This window comes from Physeter macrocephalus, chromosome 20, assembly GCF_002837175.3.
Source record: "Physeter macrocephalus isolate SW-GA chromosome 20, ASM283717v5, whole genome shotgun sequence".
Classification (NCBI taxonomy): Eukaryota; Metazoa; Chordata; class Mammalia; order Artiodactyla; family Physeteridae; genus Physeter; species Physeter macrocephalus.
Genome location: NC_041233.1, coordinates 37,242,263 through 37,268,088, shown reverse-complemented (window position 1 = coordinate 37,268,088; position 25,826 = coordinate 37,242,263). Strand labels below are relative to the sequence as shown.

At 43.4% G+C, this 25,826-nt stretch overlaps 2 protein-coding genes across 3 annotated transcripts in view; one reads left to right on the top strand and one right to left on the bottom strand.

Moving 5' to 3' along the window:
- Positions 1 to 25,826, bottom strand: part of WDFY4 (WDFY family member 4) — a 261,838-nt gene that overhangs the window by 38,482 nt on the left and 197,530 nt on the right. The window lies entirely within an intron of this gene.
- Positions 1,378 to 25,198, top strand: LRRC18 (leucine rich repeat containing 18). The gene is made up of 3 exons (XM_007130485.1): positions 1,378 to 1,468; positions 6,285 to 6,383; positions 24,197 to 25,198. The coding sequence occupies exon 3, from the start codon at positions 24,293 to 24,295 to the stop codon at positions 25,058 to 25,060; it is 768 nt and encodes a 255-aa protein (XP_007130547.1). The 5' UTR covers positions 1,378 to 1,468; positions 6,285 to 6,383; positions 24,197 to 24,292; the 3' UTR covers positions 25,061 to 25,198.

Sequence of the window (25,826 nt, the reverse complement as noted above, 5' to 3'; positions counted from 1 at the left end):
GGATGGGAACTTGTGGGAGCCTCCCCCGTGCCGGGCTTTGTCCTCACAAATGATGTTTATGTGCTCATCTTCGGACATAAATCTCTGTGACTTATGAGACTTACATCTCATGATGATTTCACGCCTTGAATCTTTGCGAATATAACCATGAGATACATTTCTGGCAATAGTACTACTAGGTTAAAAACTATGAGAATCTTCAAGTGTGCTACATATTGCCAAACTGTCCCCTTAAGAGGCTGTGCCGATTTATGTTTCCACAAATACAATTAAGAAACACAATTCAAACCAAAGAAACACCATTTTTGACCCATGTGGTAGGGGAGAATGTAAAAGTGTAACAGGATGCAGTGCTGGGGAGGGCGTGGGAAGGAACCTTCTCCATGTGAAATGCCCCTTCCGCTCAGCAGGAATTTGTAGGGCCCAGTTCCTCGGCCTCTGAGGTCACTTGGTTCCTTTTCTAGCTGTGTTTTCTTTCCCCCTCTGTCTCCCTGAGACTCTCCTTCTACTCCCCAAACCAGGTTCTTGTTCAGGCTGTTCCACTGAACCAAACCAAGTCCTGCCTCTCTCCAGCCATGCCCTCTGCCTCAGTCCTGCTCAGGAACCCACAGACCCCGCCCCCACATGCATCCCATGGGGACGTTCCACGCACGGGGACTGCACCACGGTGCTTCAGGCATTCATGTGGACAAGGCCTGGCTGCCCGAGTGCCCCAGCAGGGGCAGCGACTCTTCATCTTCCCGTCACAGCACTGCTGTCACATCATCTGTTCCGGGCTCCCCACCCTTCCTCATTCAATATTTTCCTTGGCAGACTTCCCATAAACAGAAAGCAACTCCCTGGCTGGGATTCACCTCTTCCCCCCAATAGAGAAATCATCCTTTTGGGCCATTTTATTCAGGCAGACAGTAACAACAACAAACAGGGAAAAACATGGTCACATTTAATGCATTAGCTTGCAAAGGCTCAAGTGAAGATTTGGCTTTCCCACCCTGTCTGTGAGCCTGCCACTACCCCAGTTCCAGAAGGCAGACTGCTTTGAAGGTTGTAAATGAGGACAGAGCCCAGGCTGGAGACAGCAAAGTTGACCACCTCGGAAAAGAATGTGTTCTGAGCCTTTCTGAGGATGTGGGGCTGAGCTACAGGCATGTGGAGTTGGCATGGCAAAGCCTGCGAATCCTGCTACTTTATTTTAGAAATCTGACAGTGGAAGGGGAATAGGGGAGCAAAATGTGCCTGTTAAGATCCAGGAAACGAGAGGGCCTCTGTTTTTCTTTTTCAAAAACAGTTCTAGAATTTTATCTGTGGTCTTTTGTGACACTGCCACCCAGCGGAATGGTGTGCGGAAGATAAAGGCAATTTACCGTCCCACTGCTCATTTCATCAGCTATGAGCTCCAAGGAAGATCTATCATTTCATTAACATCAGAAAAAGACGCCATTACCACCATCCAGACACCTCACCAAAGGTGAGTTCTCTTTGAAAAAAATTTTTTTAAATTCATGTTCATCTGAAGGCAATTACAGAACTCTTGGAACGGTTTATGTGAATTTTGTAAATATCTGGTGATTAAAGTATTTCTTTAAGAGTTGATACACTGCACTATTCCATTATTACAGTGTTAATTTTATATTAAATAGGGTGCCAGAGACGGCTCTTGGCTTTCTAAAGCCCTTCCAAGGTCCAAGGGAGGCAGCATGGGAAAGAGCGCTGGTTTGGAGTCACTAGAACCTGGGTTCAAATCCTGCCCCCACCACTTGACTGCTCTGAACTACTGTTACCTCATCCTTCAAACATGGCCGACCCAGGAGTGCTGGGGAGCAAGTGTAACCACGGGTCTGGAACAGGCTAACACAGGTGTGGACACAGGGCTCCCCTCAATGGGCATAGTTCTAAGTTGATGTTTACGCCGTCCTAGAGCAGGGTTGATTTTTTTTTACTCTGGGAGGACGAAGAGTGTGGTGTAAAAGTGAAGACTTGCTTCTGGTCGAGACCTGCTTTGTTCTGCCAGTACCACTCTGTAAGATCTAACTGTGCCACCTGTGAATCAGATCTCCTGCTCTGTCAACTCAGGGTTTGCCATGGAGTCTATGGGGCAAGAGTCCAGGCCCTTGGGCAACCAGGGATGGTGTGGAGAAGAATGGAAGAGTTCAAAGTCACTGAGGACTAGGTAGGTCACTCTGTCTAACCTGAAGGTGGCCTAGCACGGTGGGCCCACAGAGGACATCTTACCAACCTCACTCCCATCCCAAGACAGGTATCTAAACTCCTCTGGATGACTTCCAAAGATGGGGCACTATCTTCAAGCTGAACTTTGTGTGTGGTCAACCGCTAGGCTGGGTTCAAATTCTTCCCTATTTTGAGAGGTGATTTTTATCTGAGCTGCTTCGCTTTAAATCACATCTATGTCCTTGAACACCTAGAAGTGGTTTGAAGCGTGAGTGCTGCCGTCACGTGGCCTTGGGGCATTTCCTACTCCTACTTCAGTGCCCATGGCTTGGCTCTGAGTCTTGCCTTTGACTCCGCCCCTTTGGTCCAGCCTACCTGACTGACACCTCCACTCTACCCTGAGCCTGTCTCCCAGAGTGAGCCGGGGCATAGCCCAGGAACTCACATCTTCCTTAGGGAGCCTGGCAGAGAAGCCTACCAGGGGCCTTCAGAGGGTGGGCTAGTCCAGGCCAAAAGGGTCTCTGCCAAGGGACTCATCTGGCTGGAGGCTGCACCCTCTCAGCCCAGGAAGGGATGGGAGGTCTGCCCATCCTCCTCCTCCTCACCTCTGGGACTAGCGGGCTATGGCTAGTCCTTAGGCACTAAGACAGTAACCTCGCAGACATCCAGGGAGGGCCCACAGGGAAACTGGGCCTCCTGAACTAAAGTGGACATATTTAAAAAGCCTGATGGCTCTCCAAATTCTCCTGTGTCTTTTCTATTTGCAAAACAGTTACGAGGCCATGGTGAAATGGGTTAGTGAGTAACCAAGAGGTGACCACAAGGAGAAGAAAATTCACTCATCTTCGCAAACTAGAAACGTGTCTACTAATGGTTTGTGTTGTGCCTCAAGACAGGGCAAGTACTGGCCAGCATCTTGCCCTGACTCTTGCCTGGGTGCAGCTCTGGAGGAGCATGCTGGGGAAGCAGTCTGTGGGGTGGGCAGAGTTTTCCACAAGGAGCCAAGAGACTGGTAATAGAAACACACTCCCTCTCCTTTTTCCCTCCTCAGAAGCAAATTTGGGTCTAGCCTAGTTTTCAGATCTAGACTGTAGGTCAATAGAAATCCATTAATAGACCGGCATTCTTGCAGTTCAGAGATTTCCTCCTGAATTAACAGGATATTGATCTTCTATAATATTTCTATTATAACTTCCTGTCTTTATTTCTTTAACATGTAGAAATTTTGCATAAAAACAGTAATAATAATTGTCTAATGCATTAGAAACTGCAAAGACTTTTTGTCAATTGTCTAATTTTCGCAAAGACTCAGTGAGATAGCCATGATCTCTGTCTTCAGATGTGGAAATGGAGGTGGGGTAAGAGGTGGGGTGCAGACTAGGGAAGTTCATGAGGGTTTGCTAAAGCCTGGTGCAGGCATCCATGAAAGCCCAGCACACCGGGGTGTGCAGAGCGCTTGCCGGACCACACCGTGACCCCAGGCCCTGACTCTGAAGACAAGTGCACAAAAGCAAATTAATAAAATGACAACAAAAATCTTTGTTCTGGCTGGATTAGAGGGCAGTTACCTGAAAAATTGGTAACTTGTGTATATTTGGAGTTAGAAATAAACATGAGCAAAATCGCCAAATTACTATTGCACAACCATGCCATAAACCTGATGCTGTCGACGCATGAAAAGTCTGCAAGTTTATATAACATAGTTACCTCTAGATGCTGAAACTGAGTGGCTTTAATTTTTATAAGGTTTTACATATCTGTATTTTAAAATGTATTTATCTAAACAAGTGGGACCTAATCAAACTTACAAGCTTTTGCACAGCAAGGGAAACCATGAACAAAACGAAAAGACAACCTACGGAATGGGAGAAAGTATTTGCAAATGATACAATCAAGGGCTTAATTTCCAAAACAGACAAGCAGCTCATACAACTCAACAACAAAAAAACAAACAACCCAATGGAAAAATGGGCAGAAGACCTAAATAGACATTTCTCTAAAAAAGAAATATGGATGGCCAATAGGCACATGAAGAGATGCTCAACATTGCTAATTATTAGAGAAATGCAAATCAAAACTACAGTGAGGACCCACCTCACACCAGTCAGAATGGCCATCATTAAAAAGTCTACAAATAACAAATGCTGGAGAGGGTGTGGAGAAAAGAGAATCCTCTTACACTGTTGGTGGGAATGTAAATTGGTCCAGCCACTATGGAAAACAGTATGGAGGTTCCTCAAAAAAACTAAAAATAGAGTTGCCATATGATCCAGCAATCCCACTCCTGGGCATATACCCAGACAAAATCATAATTCGAAAAGATACATGTACCCCTATGCTCATAGCAGCATTATTTACAATAGCCAAGACAGGGAAACTAAATGTCTACTGACAGATGAATGGATAAAGAAGATGTAGTATATACATACAATGGAATATTACTCAGCCATCAAAAAGGATGAAATAATGCCATTTGCAGCAACATGGATGGACCTACAGATTATCATACTAAGCGAAGTGAGTCAGAAAAAGAAAGACAAATACCATATGATATCACTTATATGGGGAATCTAAAATACGATCCAAATCAACATACCTACAAAACAGAAACAGACTCACAGATATAGACAGCAGAGTTGTGGTTGCCAAAGTGGAGGGGGGTAGGGAAGGGAAGGACTGGGAGTGTGGAGTTAGCAGAGGCCAACTATTATATATAGGACGGATAAACAACAAAGTCATACTGTTTAGCACAGGAAACTATATTCAATAGTCTATGACAAACCATAATGGAAAAAAATATGAAAAAGAATATATATATGTATAACTGAATCACTTTGCTGTACAGAAGAAATTAACACATTGTAAATCAACTATACTTCAATAAAATTTTTAAAAATTAAAACAAATTTTTTAAATGTATTTTTCTTGTGTATTTTCTCCCTTAAAGTACTGATTTTATTTTTGCTTATTTGTGTTTTATGATTTTCAGATTACTTATTTTCTAATTTAAATTATGTGCTTTTTGAATATTCTAATTAGAAGTGCACTAAGTTGTAGGAGTTCAGGTAACTTTTAATTTTCTAGTTATCTTCATTTGCTCATTATGTTAAACCCATTTATTGTCTAAATTAAATGATCTATTTTCTTCCATTTTGGATTAAACAGGATGGTGGTGGTGTTCCTGTATTTTAAAAATTTTATATTTCTAATTTAACGATTAATTATATTTTTATTTTTTAATTTAAACTTTTTCATTTTGCTTTTTTGTACTTGCCAAAATTTTCATTGCTTGGGTTAATTTTGCATTTCAAATTATTTATTTGCTAATTATTTAATTTATTTTTAAAATTCAACCTGGGTAATACAATTTAGAGTGTTTTTATATTTTTGTTTCTATACATGCATTTTCTAATTGTTCTACAATGTTATTTTATTATTTGCACAATAACTTTAACATTTATCCTTTTTGCCAAATTTCTCAATTTCTGGGAATTTAATTTAAAGGAAAAGAAACTGAACAAAAAGACTATAAATGCCCAGATATTTTCCTTGCAGCCTTATTCATGATAGTGCCAAATTGGAAACAACAGGAAAAGCAAAGTCCACCAGATTCAGTATTGCACATTCATTCAAAATGTCGAGTTTAGAAACTACATACTAGCATTGAATGGCATAATATTAATTAAGAAAAATCATTATTGAATGTCTGATTTTTATGAGCATTATAGTCATTCTGATCTAATCATGGGAAAAGGGTGTAAAGAAAACTGCAAGAAACAATTAAATTCAAATAAATAGATAAAAGACAGCCCTCTCATAAACCAAAGAGCAGAAAGAAATACTGGGGCAAATTACAAGGAAGTCGAATGATATTTCATGGGACTCAATGCTATAGAAGTAAGATATTTGTCCCTTCAAAGAGGCAAATATGGTTCTTTCCCCTCTGTTAGCAATGTCTACTTCTGGAGGTCGCCATGGAAAGCAGCCGTCCTGGTACTGTAATCCCCAGGGCACTGCTTGGGGAAGCCAGGAAGAAGCCCACTGCGAGCCCCAGGGACCCCAGACCAGACCCTGTCCTGGAGACCCTTTCGGCACTGTGTTCTCTCACCTTGCAGGCTGGCGTCAAGATTATGCTAATTAACGCCAGGTCCCAGGTCTCTTGTTGCCTGGTGACAAAGTTTTACAGTTGAGGAGGAAGAACTGGGCAGAACAGGGTAAGTTCTCCTCTGGTTGCATTTATTTTACTTTAACTCTGCCAAACTACAACCTCTTCAAACTCTTTTTCCTCTCCTCTTTTTGAGTAAGCAACTTTGGAAATGCCTGTTCTCCTGGTGTGCTTTATTTACAAACCCCAGACACCAGCTAATTCATTATGTAGGAGAGGAGGAAGCTGGCCCCGAGCCCCAGGCAGGAAGGGCAGCTAGCCGGGGACCCAGCTGGGCGTTCTCAGGTGCCTGGGCCGTGGACAAGCTTGGGAGGCTGGCGTGGGAATCTGTGGGGCTTTGGGGTCATGCTTTATGATCTTTCCAAAGACTCAGTCTCCTTGAACGTCGTTTCCTGCTCCACAAGCAGGTGGAGACTAGCGTTTGAACTGCTTCTTCACCCACCCAGTTATCCCTTTAAGGAAACTGCAATGCTCTTTTAGTCAGGAGGCTGCAGCCTGTGAAGGTAACCTCAGCAGACCTCACTTGATTTCTGCTGACTGTGCTGGGGTTTGGAGCACAGTCTGTCTTTTGAGAAGTCTGGAGGCAAACCATTTCTACGAGTGATCCTGAACACTGGAACCCATGAACAAATGGTTGAGTCCTAGGCTGGGCTAGGCCTTGTAAGGAGGGATTCTTCATGGAACACACTAGAATACACGCCTCACGTCTCTATTTCCACAACAGGCAAAGGTAGGTGCCCCTACTTTGAGTCTTTGTGACTTTGGACAAGCTACTTGGCCTCTCTGAGCCTCAGGCACCTTATCTGTCCAGTGGAGATGAAAATCAATAAATAGATCAGGCAGGTGGAAGAATTATTTACAGTGTCTTTAAAATGCCTGGCCCAGAGTAGGTGGTCAGTATAATCCATACACGCAGTCTGAAGGCAGGAACCTAATTTAAATGTGTTAAATTGATTTGCAAACGGTCTGGCACATAGTAGGTTCTCAAAACATTTACAAACCGTATGGCTGTTATGTGAACCAAGTGCTGATGACCAGCTCTCCTGTGAAGAAATGGGGAGTCAGAAAGGTCAGGAAACGTGTGCTAAGTCATACAACTAGGGAGGGACACAGCTCTGACTGGTCTTCAAGCTGGGGTGACTCTGAGCTTGAGCCTCAGCCTGGAGGGGGAAGGGAGGAGCTGAGGCTGCCCCTGTCCGCTCTTCAGTGTGCCTGAGCCCTACTGTTGTCTAGAGACTGACCTTTAAAGCCTGGTGCTTGGTGGCGCCAGCTTCCTCTTGGGGCTCCAAGGGTCTCCCACTGTTGCCCACCGCTCTTTGCTTGGCAATGCTGATGAAAGCAGAGGACTTCATGCTCTTTCCCTCTATCCATCATCTGGGTGGGTCTTCATCAAAGCTAGGTGATATTTCCTGGTCCCTGGTACTCTTAGAGCATGAGGCGTGCAGCTGAACTGCGCGCCTCCAAGTGGGCATGGTGGGCTACCCAGCTGCACCAACCATCACCAGCTTTCAGCTCATGGCCAGTTGGATTCATTGCCAATTTTCAATTTTCAAGCTCTCTACCTGTCTCACAGAACTCATCTCAACCCCCAGAGCCGGGTGTGATAACACACGCGTGCCTTCTTTTCAGTGAGGAATAAGCCTTAAGGATGGGGCTTGACCTGGGCTGCTATGAACGTTCCCACAGGATCTAGCTCAGTTTAGGGTAGTGTCTGGAAAACATGAGTCAGAAGCTTCCTTGTCGGCCCATAGAGCCAAATTTATTACAGGACGTTGTCAAGTCAAACTTTCATGGATAAGCCAAATGGCAATTAAGCCCACAGACAAGGGCTGGCTCTGCTTGACTAGCATGTGACTTCGGCAAGGGATGTGCTCTGGGGCTTGGTGCGTTACCTGTTAATTGGGGTGGATGAATTAAATGAGATAATGCACGTAACGTATTGTACCTTCCATAAAGTCCTCTGTCTTCATCTTCTACCCTCTCCTTGCTGTCCCTGCTCCAGCCACCCCCACCTCTCCTTTTTCTCCCCACCGTTGGGACTTTGCACTTGGTATGCCCCTTTCTGGGGGTGTTCTTCCCCAAATCTTCCCACGTGGCCTCTTAGTGTTCAAGTCTCAGCACAAACGTCACCTGGGAGAGGACTTCCCCATCTATCTCAGTCTAAATTAGTACCCCCCACCGCCGCCATCAACATTCTCTCCTGACCCTGGGTGTTCCCTTTCACATCATCAGGTTTTATTTTTTGCAGAGCATTTAAACCACCTGACATAATCTTGGCTCTTTTGGTTTGTTTTGTTTTTCTTGCTTGATTTGCTTTCTCCTAAAATAGGAGTTTCACGAGAAACATGTCTGTCACGTTCACTGCATATCTTCTCATCTGACCTGACCTGTAGAATGACTTGAGTACAGATTGTTGAACAAATGAATGAATGAATGAATGAGCAAGTGAGTTGCCTGGGCTCTAGCAAGCTCTAGAGGTTAAAAGTGGACAAATGTATTATCATATCTACAAGTTGCTGTTACATTTCTTTTCTTTTATTATTATCACTATTATTACTAATAATTTGTGTTTAAAAGGCTGCAAAGACTTTTGTGCTTGGGAATCAGCAAAGATTGTTCCACAAATCTTACATCTGGGATTAATGATCAGTGGGGAGTGTTTTAGGGCTACTAATTTGAGGGAGGCAATCAATATGGTGCTGTTTGGTGACTCTATCAGCATTATTTACCATCATAAAGGTGCCAGGAACCAGAATACCACTCACTGAGTACCCAGTGCACACTAGTCACTTTACAGTCATCACTTCATTTACTCTTCACAACAACTTGCCATTTTCTAACCCATTTTGCAGATCAGTAAACTGACCTCATGATTAAAACCAGGTTGGCAGTGAAGGTGGGGATGGAGACCAGTTCTATTGGCCTCAAAGCCTCCACATTCCCTGCTGTCCGAGTGCCTGTCTTCTATTGAGTTACTTTACACATAACAGGAAGGGAACAGACAGAATGGCTAATACATGAGTAATATCCCTATTTGTAAAATGCTGAAGAGCTTCCCTGTCCTAAACAAAGTGTGGGTTGCTATGTTGCCTTTGTTCATATCATTCCTAGCAAGTTGTATCTATTTGTCCAAAGTTGCCCGAAAAGGGTTCTCTCTTCTTAATGATAGTCCTGAATGTTTTAGTAATAACTTCAAATAAGCCTGATAAAGACTCAAGGAGGAAAGGGAAATGTGAATTCAGAAAATATTTCTACAGAAAAAGGATTAGAAGTCACAGCATTTTTGAAAGACAGGTGCCTTACATATAAAGAGCCCCAAACCATCCTTTTGCACCCTTTTTCTTTAACCTAAAGTATCCCTTTAAAAATGAGACCATGGTCCTTCCAATGCCCTTCACCTCTGGATGGGGGGAAAGTTTAGCTGAGGTTTAAATAAACAAACACACACATTGCACCATACTGCTGTCACCCATATGTAAAAGGTTATGTGGTTTTTATATCACAGCCACCTGTGCTTGACCGAGAGGTTTCAGTGCAGTGGTGGGCTTGCTGGTTCTGAGAGAACATCTCTAGAGCGAAACAAGAGTGGCTGCGTACCCCGCCCACCTCCCCTGACTCTCTAGCATGGCCAAGCTTGCCGGAGACTCAGGAGAGCATGGGGCTGTCCCAGGGCTGGGTTTCCTCCTGGCTCAGGTAGAAATTAGAGAGGAGAGCGCCGGCCCTGTCTGTGGTCACTCTCGGGGAAGTGTAGGGACTGGCCTTCTCTCCTTGGTTTGACACGCCCTGGAGATTCTTCTCACAACAGCTGAAGTATCATTTGAAAAATAAGCCAGATCATGTCTGCTCTGGGTTTTGTTTTTTTAAAATCATGTCTTTGGCCTCCCTTCCTTCCTTCTTTTCCTCCTTCTCTCCCTCCCTCCTTCCTTCTCCCACTCTCATGCTGTCCCTCCCCATCCCTCTTGTCATAGAGCCTTTCCATCTGGAGCATCCTCTGTCTGAAATCCCCTCCCTGCCTCCCTGCATCCTCACTTCCTTCCATCTCTGCTCAGATGTCTTCTGTTCAAAGATGCCCTTCCTGGTCACCTCTTCAAAAGACCACATCTCCCAACACCACTCTCTTATTTCTTTTGCCCCTGCTCTTTCTATTCTTGGCACTCTTTGCCACCTGGTGTTATGTTTGTCTGCTTTGGTTCATCTCCCTTTTAGGATGTGAGCAGAGCCTTCATTTAGTTTGCTGCATAAATCAGCGCCTCATTGATAGTAGTTATCCAATGTGAACTATTGATGAAGAAATGAATTCCAAAGGGCCAGGGAAGGTTTGGCTGTTCCCTTACAGTTGATCCTCAGGGCTCCTGTGGGCGGGTTTACAGCAAAGCTTTCCTCAGAGCTAGGGACTGTTGTACAGCAAATGGGGGTACCACACCACGGAGCTGGCCAGTGTACACAGCTGGGTACACCTGGGTCTGCACCATGTCCACCCCTCAGCAAGTTCTCACTGGGGCCAGATGAGGTCGTGGTGCAGAAAGAATGCACATATCACTGGGCACTTGAGAACTTCCCCCCACTCTGCAATCCTGGGTGCGTGGGTGGCTCTGTGCCTCAAAGGAGCTATATCTCTTTGTGCTCCAAATAAAGTAATTTGAGGTCTGCACCTGGGAGGCGGGAATGGCCCAGTAAGTAAGTACGCTGGGCTGTGGGGTCTGAATCAGGGTTCTACCCAGTTGGAATCCTGGAGTGCTGGCTCCACTGTCATCAGGTGTGCTGCCCTGTCCAGCTGCAGCTTCTCCCTGCACTCCATCCCCCACCGTCACAGCAAAGTCCTCCGAGGCCCTCACTCACCCTCACGCCACCCTTCAGAAGCAGCCACTTTTGTTATCCCATTCACGGAAGTCAGGGCTGAAGCTCAGTGAGGCTCCACAGACTGTCCAGGGTCACCTGACAGTAAATGGGGAGCTGGGTGGCGACCCATGTGGGTCTAAAGCCCCTGCACTTTTCGCCCTGCCAAGCCACTTCTCTGAGCCCAGCTTCCTTATCTGCAATGGAAGCCTCGGCTGTGACGAGAGAATGCAATCGCGTCCGTCTGGCAATAGCAGTGCTTAAACCACGGTGATTGAAATTGAATTAATGCTCACCTCTTGGGGTTTAAAGGTGCCAGCACTGACTTTGGTGCTTTGTTTTCCGGGTGTCAAAGTTGCTTTGTGTGCTTTGAATGTGTTGGTTGATGAACAAGGCATTTCTAGTCTGTTAAACTAATGATCTTAACATTTTGTTTTAATTGTAAGGCACCTATTCCCTTTTGTTCCTTTAACAAATCCAATTAAAACAGAGTACATTCAGAATTACAAAATAGATGCTATTAAACCAATAAGAAATCATAATCTTTTGTTATTGGGCCATGTGACCCCCTGGGAACTTTTGCTCCAAATAGAAGTTGAATTCTTATTACCGGCCAGGGGGAAGAGGGCAGTTTGACAGATAATGGCTTCCCAGGCAGCACATGTGCAGACCCACACTGGTGCTGAGGATGCAGAAGTACACAATATTAGGGGTAGAGGAAGGTATACATGCATAATATAAGATCCTTAGCACTGCGTTGATCAAATTAACCAGATAATTGCCAAAGGAAGTGAACCTGATAATTTCCACACAGACACTCTGTGTGCTGCAGCTCTGATGTCATGGAAAGAACATCCCACCCAGAAGCCCTGGAGTAAGGCGAGCGGTGTGAGCTTGGATAAACCACTTTACACCCACCCCACCCCCAGGTCCTTATCTTTGGGTGGGAGAAATATTCCTACCTCAGAGGAGAGCTGTGAGGACTGAATGAAATGGCAGACTGGAGGGTGCCTGCTGTGTGAAGGAGGCATGAAGGGCCTCTAAGGGCTGGCAGAGAGAATGTGTGTGTTGGGGGCTGTAGAGAGTGGAGCGCATTGCAGGACCCACACTCGGAGATGGCCTGCTGTTTGGGAACCGCGGAAGGGCATCTTACAAGTGTTAGGTTTCCAAGTGAGCCCACACTGTGAAAATCGCACTTCTGGTGGCTGCACACAGCCTCTCAGGGCCCTGCACAGCCGGCAGCCCTCCCCCTGCCTCCCCGCACCGGCCCAAGGCAGCAGAGGGCCAGCTTCTCTGGTGGGCATGTGGGAACGCTGTGGGCCAGGGTTCTGGGGTCATGCTGGACGAAAACCTGCATCTTTACAGGAAGTTCACACCATGGAGGCTCGTGGGGACTGGAGGGGCCGAGGAACAACAGATTCCTGTCTCTATCACCGCCCACTTGGGGCACAGGCCCATTAAATGAACTGGCTGGTGGCATTACAGGTACCCTTTAAACTGTTCCTCTCTCTTTCCCTTCTTCTCTCCTTGTCAATCTCCAAGCTCTTACACTTAAATGACTCCACTAATGCTAGTAAAATATGTTTAAAATCCATATTATTCAGCGATATTCAGATATATACACATATATACATCTATGAAAACAAGCACCCCACACATTGGTCCCTGGACAGTGGGATAACAGGCAACAAGCCTAAAGAAAAGGCAACAGAAGGAAAAGAGAGGCAGGATAGTGTAGTGGGATGATCATAAACTTTGGTATTACACCCCTAGGCTTGTAGGTGTGTATAGCTAGGTAGCCTAGGTTTGGCTGAGCTGTGTTGTCTTGTGAACTTGGGGAAGGCACTTGACTTCTTTGAGCCTCAATTCTCCTATATTAAAAATAGGACTGACACTTTGCATAATTACTATGGAGATTATAGAGATACAGAAATGGTCCAGCAGCATGCTTGCAATAGTTACTTTGGTAACATATCACCTGAATGAAGAGTAGTAAGTGGCTCTTGACATTGTGAAGCATTTCCAAAATTGATGTTGGAAAACCCCCATAACTGTGGGGTCCCTGTAAGACGCCACCCCCGCTGTCCACATTTCTCTCCTGCTGTCATTCTCTCCATCATCTCTGCCAAGTGTCTGGTGGCGGTATTGCTGTGAGCTGCACAGAAATCTTTCTGCCTCTAGTCTGTCCCCTTCCTAGCAATCTGTCCTTCTGCTCAAGGAAAGCAGGGCTCGATATAATGTAGCTGGGGGCAGAGGTGGAAAAAATAAAACCACTTAATGGTTATACCTCCAGTGAGTCTATACTCCAAAAAGCAGACAAAATTGTAAAGCAAGTAGTAGAGCACACAGTTCCTGGCCCAGAGTGGGTGCTGGACAAACAGTATTTCTTTCCTCCAGTGCAGACGAGGCCTGAGTTGAACATTCGTGCCTGTTTTAGAGGTCTGGCAGAGCTTCTAGACACACCCACTCAACAGAGAGCCCCGCAGTGACCATTCACGTCTCCACCTGCCACAGGGCTTTTCACATGAATGAACAGCTCATTCTGGGAAGGGGTGGAGGGCACAGGAGTGATCTGAAGGCTCCTGGGAAGTCACAGCAGAGGCGAGGCTCTCCCCTTACATATCTAGTGAATGGGTCTTATGAGAGTCGGGAGAAAGAATAATGACTTTTGAATGAGTGACTTCACTGAGGGAAGTTTGCATTACTTCCCCTTAAGAGATGTCCCACAAGCAAAAGACATTTCTCATCCACATGGCACAAAGCTTGCTATGAAGTTAGTCCCAAATATTGACGGTGACTTTGGGGGTTTCAGTTGTACAATATATCTATCCTGGTCTCAGTGCATCAGTGAAAAGGGTGAAGTAATTATTGTGAGATTGTGTTAGCAAGATGTTTAAAGATATCAGATATATATAAACAAAGTCGGTCTTAAAAATATACATGAGTGTGAAGCATCAGATAAATTCTAGTATCATAGTGAAGATAATGATCTTACAGCTGAAAATGCTTGCAAATATTCTGATGGCATTAAAATATAAGTTGCCATTACATTTTTAATTTAGATATCCATGGGGTGTCCCACCATGCTGTTTGATTCACAATGACTAGATAGAAAAATTAATTAGAAATTAAAGTCAAACAAACTTGTCCAGTTTTCCTAAAGTATAAAGACCAATTGTACAAGACAAAAAGTACATTTAGAAACTTCTCATATTTGGGTTTCCAAGCTGTTCATGTGAAATGAAATCTATTACTTGACTACCCATCTATCTGTCTGTTCATCCACCCGTCTGTTCATCTATCTACCTATCCATCTATCTGATTATCTATTTACATTTCTTTCTCTCTATAATTGCCAGCTTCCCTTGTGTGGATTGATCCCACACTGATATTTGAGGATGCTATGAATTGATAATAACAGTTCATATAATCAGATTTAGTTGTATTGAAAGATCATCAGTTTCACACTTCTTTTGCCAATACTTACTCTCCTACCCAGTGGGCAGACCTGGGCAGGATGCTGACCATTCAGAGTTGTATAAGAAAAAGGGGTGTCCCTGGGCTCTGGGGGCTCCCGGCACTGGTCTGCTTCTAGTGGTTCTCACAGCTTAGAGGGGTCAGAATGGACCCTGAGCAACACACCCTGCCCTCCACAACCAAAAGCAAGGGTCCCAGACAGGTAAAGCAGCCCTGAGGAGAAGCATGAAGAGGGTGGGGCCTGAGCATGCTTCATCTGGCCTGGGGCTGTCTGGGGGCCCAGATGCACTGAGGAGGAGGTGAAGTGCTTATCCCAGCCAACCCCTATTTTGCCTGAAGGTGATGAATGAATGAGCAGGCTCTGAGCCAAAGGACCTGCTGGGGAGAAGCTCCTTAATGGAGAAGTCCCTGTGGACAGCCCCATGCTGCTTCCTCCCCATCAGTCATCAGAGAAGGGAGGGCTTCTTACCATGGGAGGGCTGTGGGGGACTAGGCATAGCTGGGCTCACCTGGCTGGATCTCCAGTCTACTGGAAGCATCCTCCCCATCTAGGCCCTTCGGCCCATACTTGATATGTTTGTCCTCCCTCAGCGGAACTTTATCTTAAATACAAGAAATGCAAAAGACAGCCTAGGCTTTTTGGGACTCGGGAATTTGGCGGCCAGAATCAGTAACAACCTAGATTTTAGCTCTTTGAGCTTAGAGACTGCCCCATTTACTGTTCACCTGTATAAATAACACAGAGGCTTGGTACCTAGTAGGCTCTTGATACACTTACTGAATTGAGTGTACAAATGAATGAATGAATGCAGGAATAAGCACATGGAGTTGGCTTAAATTAGTCCCAAAGAACTAACAAGGATCATGGACAAAGGAAACTTTACTACTTTTTCAGATCCATGGGATAGAGCTGTCAAATAAAATACAGAACTATGGGGCTTCCCTGGTGGCGCAGTGGTTGCGCGTCCGCCTGCCGATGCAGGGGAACCGGGTTCGCGCCCCGGTCTGGGAGGATCCCACATGCCGCGGAGCGGCTGGGCCCGTGAGCCATGGCCGCTGGGCCTGCGCGTCCGGAACCTGTGCTCCGCAACGGGAGAGGCCACAACAGGGGGAGGCCCGCATACCACAAAAAACAAAAAAACAAAAAAACAGAGCTATGCAATGTTTGGGATATACGTATACTCAAAACTATCTGCTGTTTATCTGAAGCTCAAATTTAACTGGGCATCTTGCAATTTTATTTGCTACATCTGGCAATCTTACCATGAGAAGTCATTGATAAACATGATCAGAACTCAGGCTCCCCTGATCTCAGTCCAAATTTTTTTTAATTAAGATTCTAACTCGGGGCTTCCCTGGTGGTGCAGTGGTTGGGAGTCCGCCTGCCGATGCAGGGGATATGGGTTCGTGCCCCGGTCCGGAAGGATCCCGCGTGCCGCGGAGCGGCTGGGCCCGTGGGCCATGGCCGCTGGGCCTGCGCGTCCGGAGCCTGTGCTCCGCGGCGGGAGAGGCCACAGCAGTGAGAGGCCCGCGTACCGCAAAAAACAACAACAACAACAACAAAAAGATTCTAACTCAAGTGCAGTAGGACAGTTTTTCTGATATGTCACCTTGTGTATAGCTGTTCCCCGCAGTGTGCATGTGCATACACATGGTAGACATGCATACATACCCAGCAGTGCCCACAGGGTACACGTGTGGATGCCCTTCACAGGGCAAAACAAGCCTGAGTGGGGACATGAAAAAGTCACAGAATTTCAAGGCGGGCTGAGAACGACAGAAATAAAATATGGAGTCCCAAATATTTTTAAGTTTTTTAAAAAATTTAAATTTACCTACAGCAAAGTTGCTTCTTTTGTATACAGTTCTCTGAGCTCTAACATGTATAGCTTCACGTAACCACCACCACAGTCAAGGTACGGGCAGTTCCAACACCCCAAAAAACTCACTTGTGCTGCTCTGTTGTTTTCAAACCTTCCCCATCCCTATTCCCTGGCAACCACCAATCTAGTTTCTGTACCTACGGTTGTGACTTTTCCAGAATGTTGTATAAATGGAATCATTCATGATGTAGACTTTTAAGATTGTCTTCTTTTACTCAGCAAGATGCTTTTGAGAGTCATCCAAGTTGTTGCATGTATCAATAGATTTGTTCTCTTTATATTTAATAGTATCCATTATAAGGATAAGCCACAATTCTTATCCATCCACTGAAAGACCTTCAGGTTTTTTATTTCTGTTTTTGGCAATTATGAAGAGAGCAGCTATAAACACAAGTTTTTGTGTGACCATGAGGTTTTAGTTTTTTGGGGGGTAAATACCTAGTTGGGGGAATGCTGGGTCATAAGTATATAGTTAATTTTATCAGAAATTGCCAAACTGTTTTTCACAGTGATTGTACCATTTTGAATCCCCAGTAACAATATGTGAGCATTCTAGTTGCTCCACACCCTTGCCAGATCTTTGTCTTATTGGTTTTTATGTTCTGTTTTGTTCTAGGCATTTTAGTAACTGTGCAGTGGTATCTGACTGTGATTTTCATTTGCATTTCCCTAGTGACTAATGATAACTGAGCAATGCTTTGTGGTTTTGTGGGCTTATTGGCCATTCATATATCTTCTATGGTGAAATGTCTCATTAAATCCCTTGGGCATTTTTTTTTATTGTATTGTCTTCTTTCTTACTGTTGACCTTGAGTTCTTTATAGATTCTGAATACTAGTCCTTTGTTGGATATGAATTTTTGTTTGTTTTACAGAGCAAAAATTTCAAATTTTGTTGAAGTCCAATTTGTCGATATTTTCTTTTACGAGTTGTACTTTTGCCAAACTCAAGGTCATGAAAACCTTTGTTTTCTTTTAAAAGTTTTATGGTTTTACATTTTACATACCTATGATCCATTCTGAGTTAGAGTTAATTTCATTAGTTCGAGATTCAATTTTTTTGCATATTGGGTAATCAGTTGTTCCCACACAATTTGTTGAAAAGTCTGTTGTTTCTCCATTGAATTTCTCTTGAACTTTTGTCAAAAAACAATTGACCATTTTGAACATATTTATATGGATCTAGTTCTGGACTCTTGTTTTCTATTCCACTGATCAATATACTATCCTTTCATCAATACCACATTTTGTAATTACATGGTAAGTTTTAAAATCAGGAAGCATGAATCCTCCAACTTTGTTTCTTTTTCAAACGTGTTCTGAATTTCTAGCTCCTTTTCCTTTCAATATAAATTTTAGAATCTGTTTATTCATACATACAAATAATCCTGCTGTAATTTTTATTGGAATCACATTGATCTTTAGACCAATTTGGGATGAGTTTACATCTTAACTACATTAAGTTTTTCAGCTCATGAATGGTATGTTTCTCCATTTGTTTAGATCTTCTTTGCTTTGTTTCATCGGTGTTTTGCAATTTTCATCACAGAAATCCTGCACTTTTTTTTTTTTTTTACTTATGTGAAATATACAAGTATTTTATTCTTTGGAGCATTATTATTTTTCAAATTTCAGTTTACAATAGGTCATTGCTAGTATACAGAAATTCAGTGGAGTTTTTTTTTGTGTAAACGTGTACCCTACAACCTTGCTAAACTCACTAGTTAGTTCCAAGAATGTCTTTTAAACTCTGTGGGATTCTCTACCTGGACAAGCAGGTCATCTGTGAGAAGGACAGTTTTATTTCATTCTTTCCTATCTCTATGCCTTTTATTTATTTATTTATTTGCATTATTACACTGGCTAGAATTTCCAATATAATGTTAATAGGAATAGTGAGAGTTTACCTTCTTGCCTTGTTCTCAAACTTAGGGGAGAAAGCATTCAGTCTGTCACCGATTATATTAACTATAGGGTTTTTCTTTTTTTGTGGGAGTCCTCTATCAGGTTAAGGAAGATAAACTGGATTACTTGTTTGCTGAGAGTTTTTGTCATGAATAAATGTTAAGTTTTGTTACATGTTTTTTCAGCATAAATATGATCATGTATGTTTTTCTTTTTAGTCTGTTAACGTGCTATATTACATTGCTTTCTGAATATTGAATCAACCTTGCATTTCTACTTGGATGTCATGTATTATTCTTTTTATATATTGGTGGATTCAATTTGCTAATATTTTGTTGAGAATTTTTATGTTCATGTTTATGAGGGATATTGGTCTGTCATTTTCTTTCTTTGTATTGTCTGTGTGATTTTAGTATCAGGGTAATGCCGGCCTCAGAAAATAAGTTAGGAATTGCTCCCTCTTCTATTTTCTGGAAAAGTTGGTATAAAATTGGTGTTGTTATCTTTAAATGTTTGGTAGAATTTGCCAATAAAACACTCTGAGCCTGGAGGGTTTTTCTGGAAGCTTTTCAACTGTGAATTCAGTCTCTTTAATAAGTATAGGTCTTTAAGCGTTGTCTATTTCTTCATGGGTGAGACTTTATAGTTTACAGTCGATTTCATCTAAGTTTTTTTCTAAAGTTGTTTGTATTATTCCCTTATTATCCTTTTAATGTCTATGGGTTTTTAGTCTTATCCTCTCTTTAATTATTGATATTCATAATTTGTGTCTCCTCTCTTTTTTTTTTAAATTGTACACATAGCAGCACTATTTTAAAAAATTAATTAACTTATTTTTGGCTGCCTTGGGTCTTCGTTGCTGCACGTGGGCTTTCTCTAGTTGCGGTGAGCAGTGGCTACTCTTCGTTTCAGTGCATGGGCTTCTCATTGCGGTGGCTTCTCTTGTTGCAGAACACTGGCTCTAGGTGCATGGGCTTCAGAAGGTGTGGCATGTGGGCTCAGTAGTTGTGGTTCACGGGCTCTAGAACGCAGGCTCAGTAGTTGTGGAGCACGGGCTTAGTTGCTCCGCAGCATGTGGGATCTTCCTGGACCAGGGCTTGAACCCGTGTCCCCTCTATTGGCAAGCGGATTCTTAACCACTGCGCTATCAGGGAAATCCCTCTTTTTTTTACTTCATTGTCAGTCTAGCTAGATATTTATCAATTTTATTAAACCTTTCAGTGAACAAGCTTTTAATTTCACTCATTTTCTCTATTGTCTTTATCCTTTCAATTTTATTGATTTCTGCTCATCTTTACTATTTCCCTTTTGCACATCCTTTAGGTTTATTTTACTCTTCTTTACTACTTTATTTAATGTAAAAGTCTGTTATTGATTTGAGACCTTTCTTATTTTTTAAAATATTCCTAGTATGAATGTTTAATGCTATACATTTTCCTCTAATCACTGCTTTAGTTGCATACCATAAGTTTTAATATGTTCTATTTTTATATTCAGTTCAAAATATTTTCTAATTTCCCTTGAGATTTCTTTGACTCATGGAGTATTTATGAATATGCTGTTTAATTGTTAACTATTTGGAGATTTTCTAGTTATTCTGATATTGACTTCTACCTTAATTCCATTATTTTTAGAGAACATTCTTTATATTATTTCAATTCATTTATATTTGTTAAGATTTGTTCATGACCACGAATGTAAGTCTATATTTGTGAATGTTCCATGTGCACTTGGAAAGAATGTGTGTTCTGTTGCTGGGTAGAGTGTTTTATAAATGTCAATTAGATCCCACTGGTTGGTGGTAATGTCCAGTTCTTTATCAATGGTTCTCATCTGGGGGCAATTTTGCCCCTCAGTGGACAGTTGGCAATGTTTAGAAACATTACTGGTTGTTCAACTAGTGGAGAGCTACTGGCATTTAGTGGGTAGAATATTCTTACTTTCCGCTGCTAAACATCCTGCAATGCACAGGACAGGCCTTTGCTCCCCATCACCACCCCATCCCTGACAACAACAAAGAATTATCTAGCCCAAAATGTCAACAGAGCCAAGGTTGAGAAACCCCATTCCTTGCTGACTTTTTCTCTAGTCCTATTGATTACTGAAAGAGAAGTATTGATAGCTCCAACTCTAATTATATATTTGCCCATTTCTTCTTTCAATGTTATCATTTTTTGCTTCATCTGTATTAAAGCTCTCTTGTTAAGTACATCTTTTTCCATTCTTTTAGTTTAACTTACTTTTATTTAAAGTGTTTTTCTTACAGATGGCATATAATTGGGTCTTTTTCTTTTATAATACATTCTGAAAACTATCCATTCCGATTGCTCTGGAGACTAAAATATACACACTTATCTTTCTACAACCTACTTAGAATTAATATTTTACCACTTCCAAAGCAATGTAAAAATCTTACCTACCTTATAGGTGTCATTAACTTCCCCCATTATGTTGTAGTTGTCATATGTATTCCATCTACATACATTGACAGTTATAATTTTTGCTTTCAACCATCATTCGCATTTTAAAGATTGTAAGAGGAGAAAAACAGCCTATTATATCTACCACATATTTACATTTCCATTGCTCTTCCCTTATTCTCAATGTCCAAGCTTCCCCCTAGTATTGTTTCCCCTTCATCTAAAGACTTCTTTTATCATTTCTTTTATAGCAGCTCAACTAGTGGCAAACCTTTTTATTTTTCATTTACCTAAGAATGTCTATTTTGCCTTCATTCATAAAGGATGTTTTTATTTACTGTCTGGTTGACAGTTTTTTTCAGCATTATTTAAAAAATATTTTTCCAGTACCTCTGGCTTTCAGTTTCTAGTGAGAAACCTGTAATAATTTGTATGCTGTTCTGCTGTAGGCAACGTGTTGTTTTTTTAATTTTTGCTTTAATTATGAGCAGTTTGATAATGTCTGAATGTGGATTACTTTGAGTTTATTTATCCTGTTTGCAGTTCACTGAGCTTCTTGAATCTGTAGTTTTTATGTTTCTCACCAACTTTTGGAAGTTTTTACCCATTTTTCCTTCAAATATTTTTCTGCACCACAAGCCTTTATCCTCTTCTTCTTCTTCTAGGATATATCTTTATATCTATATTGATATATACATGTATATTTTGAGCAGGCAGTCACAGGCTACAAGTTCTGGCAAACCTTCTGTAGATTCTGTAGACTATGTTGATAATGTCCATTCAGTTTGCAAAGAATTTACAGTACTATTCGAATCAGCCCTTCATGTTGTTACCCAGGCACCAGTCTGAAACCTGCACAGTGCTCAATTCACAAAGCCTTTGGGTTCAGGGTTTGGGAGTAGGTACTCAAGACCCTGTTCAGGGTTTGATCTATTCGTGGGCAGCTCAGGGTGTATCCTGGAGTTCATAAACAACTTTATTAAACTCTCTCCTCTTTGCAATCTCCTCAACACTTTGTGGTTCCCAGGAGTTGCCCTCCCCTCCTTGGTCTTCTGGCTAGAAATCCAGGGAACTTGTTTTCTAAATCTGTTGTGTACTCCTGCCACTGTTTCTCTCTCCAGGGCCAAGTAGCAGTGGGATAGACAGAAAAAAAGCAAGCTTCCACACACTTGGGACAACAGTTTCGTCAAAGACAATGGTTCTCCCCCTTTAGAGTTTTAGGTGCCTGCATGCCTGACTCCAGTGATACAGGATTGCCTGGGGCTGAGGCAGAAGAGAATGGAAAAGATGAATAGAAAAAAACGGGATCTCCCTCACCCTGACCCTAAAAGGCCCCGTCTCCCTGTCCTTGGCCAATGAGGGAGGTTTTTGTTGGAAATCTGTCATCAGTGGTGCAAAGTTGGTCTTACTTTGAGTTACTTCTCCAATCTGCCTTATACCATTTATCTTCAGAGTCCTTGGGCCTTTTGCTGCATTCAGTGGGTGAGACGGGCAGAGCGCACTTACTCCATCTTAACTGTGACTGGAACCCCAGCTTTCATTTTTAAACTGCTTTGCCCCATCTGGTTCCACCCAGCTGTGTGATACAGATATTTCAATACTGGTGAACACAGTACTGTCTTTGGTAACCAGCCAATCATGCCTGAATGTGGTCAGTTCACTGTTTCTAAAGAATAGGTTCAGCTTACAAGGCCTGCTCCAAAGAACTTCAATGCGGCTGAGAGCTGAGAATACTCTCATCGGGCTATTGTGGAGGGCTCCATCCATCACAGGAGGCTCTGATCCAGTAGGACTTGCATAGGGTGGACTCCTCAAACCTTCAGCCAGGAGTGGCAAGAACAGGATTTATAATAAGCATGTGGGAGGCATTTTTACCTACTTGCCTTTGGCACTGAGGATTACTGTACAAGGAAAACATGTGATACTAGGCTCACGCAGCCTGACTGCTGGAGCTCCATGTGTTACACAAACATGGTTCTTGATAAAGGGCCTGGATGATGAAGTAGAGGAAGCACAGAGCACCTCTCCCACCCATCCCTACTGGATGGAGGCAGTGCGAGCATTTATCTCCTGACAGCATGCTTCTGTCCAGAGTGGGAGCTTCGTCTAAAATAGCATATCAGCAAGCAAGAGACACCAAGCTGTAGAAAAGAAAAGAGCCTCTAGAACAGGCAGGCCAGTTGCATCCTCCTCTTGACTGTAGACCTTCCTCACTCCTGAGCCTCGGTCTTCTTCTCTTTATAGTGGGGATAAGCCTACGGATCTTGCTGGATTGTTGAAGATTAAAATCAATGTGTGCAAAGTTCCTGATAGTAATATTTAATAGTTAACATTATCAAGCTTTTACTATGTGCCAGACACTGCTGTAAGCGCTTTATAGTTTAGATAATTTACACTCCCTTAGAGTCCTAAATGGGAGCTGTTTTCACAAATAAGGAAATCGAGGCACTGAAAATTTAAGCAAATTATTTATGGTAGAACTGGACTTCCAAGCAAGCACTGTGAGGCCAGATTCTACCCGTCACTCTGTAGGTTCTTATTCTCCGATGGCAGCAATTTGTTATCACACCTATCGGTGCAGAGGTGTCTACAGTTGAATTTCAGTGTGAAGAATGTGAAGGGAGGAAGACAAGGTGGGTAGGAGGTGGGAAAAGGCAGCATTCTCTTCAATTCTGCCAGGCTCCACCCTGGCCCCCTTTTCCGTGCTCATGGGCATGGTGTAGGCACATTTTCCTACCTGGGGGCTAAGCAAAGACTTCTCTGTGCTGCTTTTATTTGCACTGCAGTTATAGTAGCCAAGGCCTGACTAGTTCCTCTGGGTCCAGAAGGTGAGGAGGGATGTAATACACAAGTCATTCTTAACTCCCACCTTTATTCCCTTATATCCAGGCTATGTTGCTTCTGAGAACTCAGCAGTCCCGCCCTAGGAACTTGTGGGATAACTCTAAGAAAAGACTAGATTTAAGTGAGGGTCTGGGAAATGGCAGATATCCAAGACGTTACCCCCCTAACCCCCTACACACACACCCAGGAGGGGGAATATGTGAAAGTCCAGGACAACGGAGAGATTCCTAAGTCGGGGAATGGCACAGCCAGAGGGGTGTTGAGCATCCTTCAGGCCAACCCTGAACCTCCCATTTCACATCTGGGAGCATTGAGGTCTGAAGAGGGCATTCAGCTGCTGAAGATCTTTGGCTAGGCTATTTCTGCTGATGACCTAATTTCTCTCCACTCCCCTCTTTCACTCCTTTCAAACCATTAGAAAGTGAAGCATCATGATCTGGGGGGAGTCCAGTACCCTTATATCATCTCCTAACTGGATATTTTTTCTCTTCTTATCAGAGTCTATCTTCTAGCAGTTTCATGTGACTTTTTCTCTAAGTGATCACCAGTCAATCAGAACAACATACTTCAAACATACCCCCTTACTAAAAGAACATGGCCAAGGGCAGGAAAGGCCCCAAGGGTAAAAAGATCACCCTCAGTGTGGCCAAGAATTGTATCAAGATCACATTTGATGGGAAGAAACGCCTTGACTTGAGCAAGATGGGAATTACCACCTTTCCCAAGTGTATTCTGCGACTCAGTGATGTAGACGAGCTCAACCTTAGCCGGAATATGATCAGGAAGATTCCTGACTCAATCTCCAAGTTCCAGAACCTGCGGTGGCTGGACTTGCACAGCAACTACATTGACAAGCTCCCTAAGTCCATCGGCCAGATGACCTCTCTGCTCTACCTCAATGTCAGCAACAACAGGCTGACCACCAATGGGCTGCCTGTGGAGCTCAATCAGCTCAAGAATATCCGCACTGTGAATTTCGGTCTGAACCATCTGGACCGCGTGCCCACCACGCTAGGCACTCTGAAGGAGCTCCATGAGGTAGGGCTCCATGACAACCTGCTGAGCACCATCCCCAACAGCATCTCCAAGCTGCCCAAGCTGAAAAAGCTCAACACAAAGCGAAACCCCTTTCCCAAGGCAGAGGAGTCGGATACGTTCATAGATTCCATCAAGAGGCTCGACAACCTATATCTGGTGGAGGAGAAGGATCTATGTGGGCCTTGCCTGAGAAAATGCCAACAGGCCCAGGACAAGCTGAACAAAATCAAAAGCATGGCCATGGCAGCACCAAGAAGGGCCATCTTTTCCAGTTTGGTCTCACCCAACTCCACGGCCAAGGAATCCCAGGAAGATTGGAGGTGACCTGGGACCCTGACCCTAAGGCAGGAAGGGAAAAGAGAGGGAGGCAAGATGACAATGGGCTACATCCTCACAAAACTGAGGGATTCTTCCGTTACTGCAGTAGCTCCTCCAGCCAAGCCCATAAAATACCTTTCCCTAGCTCCTTGGCTTGTGATTTTGTTGACTGAAGGGCTTTTAGTTCTTTGCCATTCCGTACACTTCTGTCTTCTCTGCATGCACACACCCGCACATACAAGCACAATGAGTCAGGAAAGGGACATCTGTCTCACTTCTGCCCCAGAACTCTCCTGCCTACAGCCCGTGGCCTGGGCAGCTGATACAGCCAGCACACTCTTTGTCTCATTATCACACATTTCTGGACCAACTGCCAGCTCCCCAGTGTGGAGCTTGTTCTATTGGAATGCTTTGGGCCAGGCTTCAAAAGTCAAGCATCTCTAAGCATGGGTTGGTAGGCGGGCAGATGGACATATAGTCTTGGGAAGGGGACAAAACTGAGCCACAGAGATGGGCAGATATTATCGTTAAGTATTGGCATTAACACCTTGGGCTCTAAGCAGTCCTATCCCTTTCTCCTTTCTGCACTTGCATAATTTCCTCTAGGAGCTTTCTAGACTAAACCTGCAAGCCCCTGACTGGCTGTGGATGAATGAGGTTCACTCCCATCTTATTATGTCCAATGCTTTTCCAGACCTTTGTGGAATAAGAATGGGTGCAGATGGGGGTTGGTGTAGTCAATAGATAAACACCTTACTAGGTACTGTGCTAG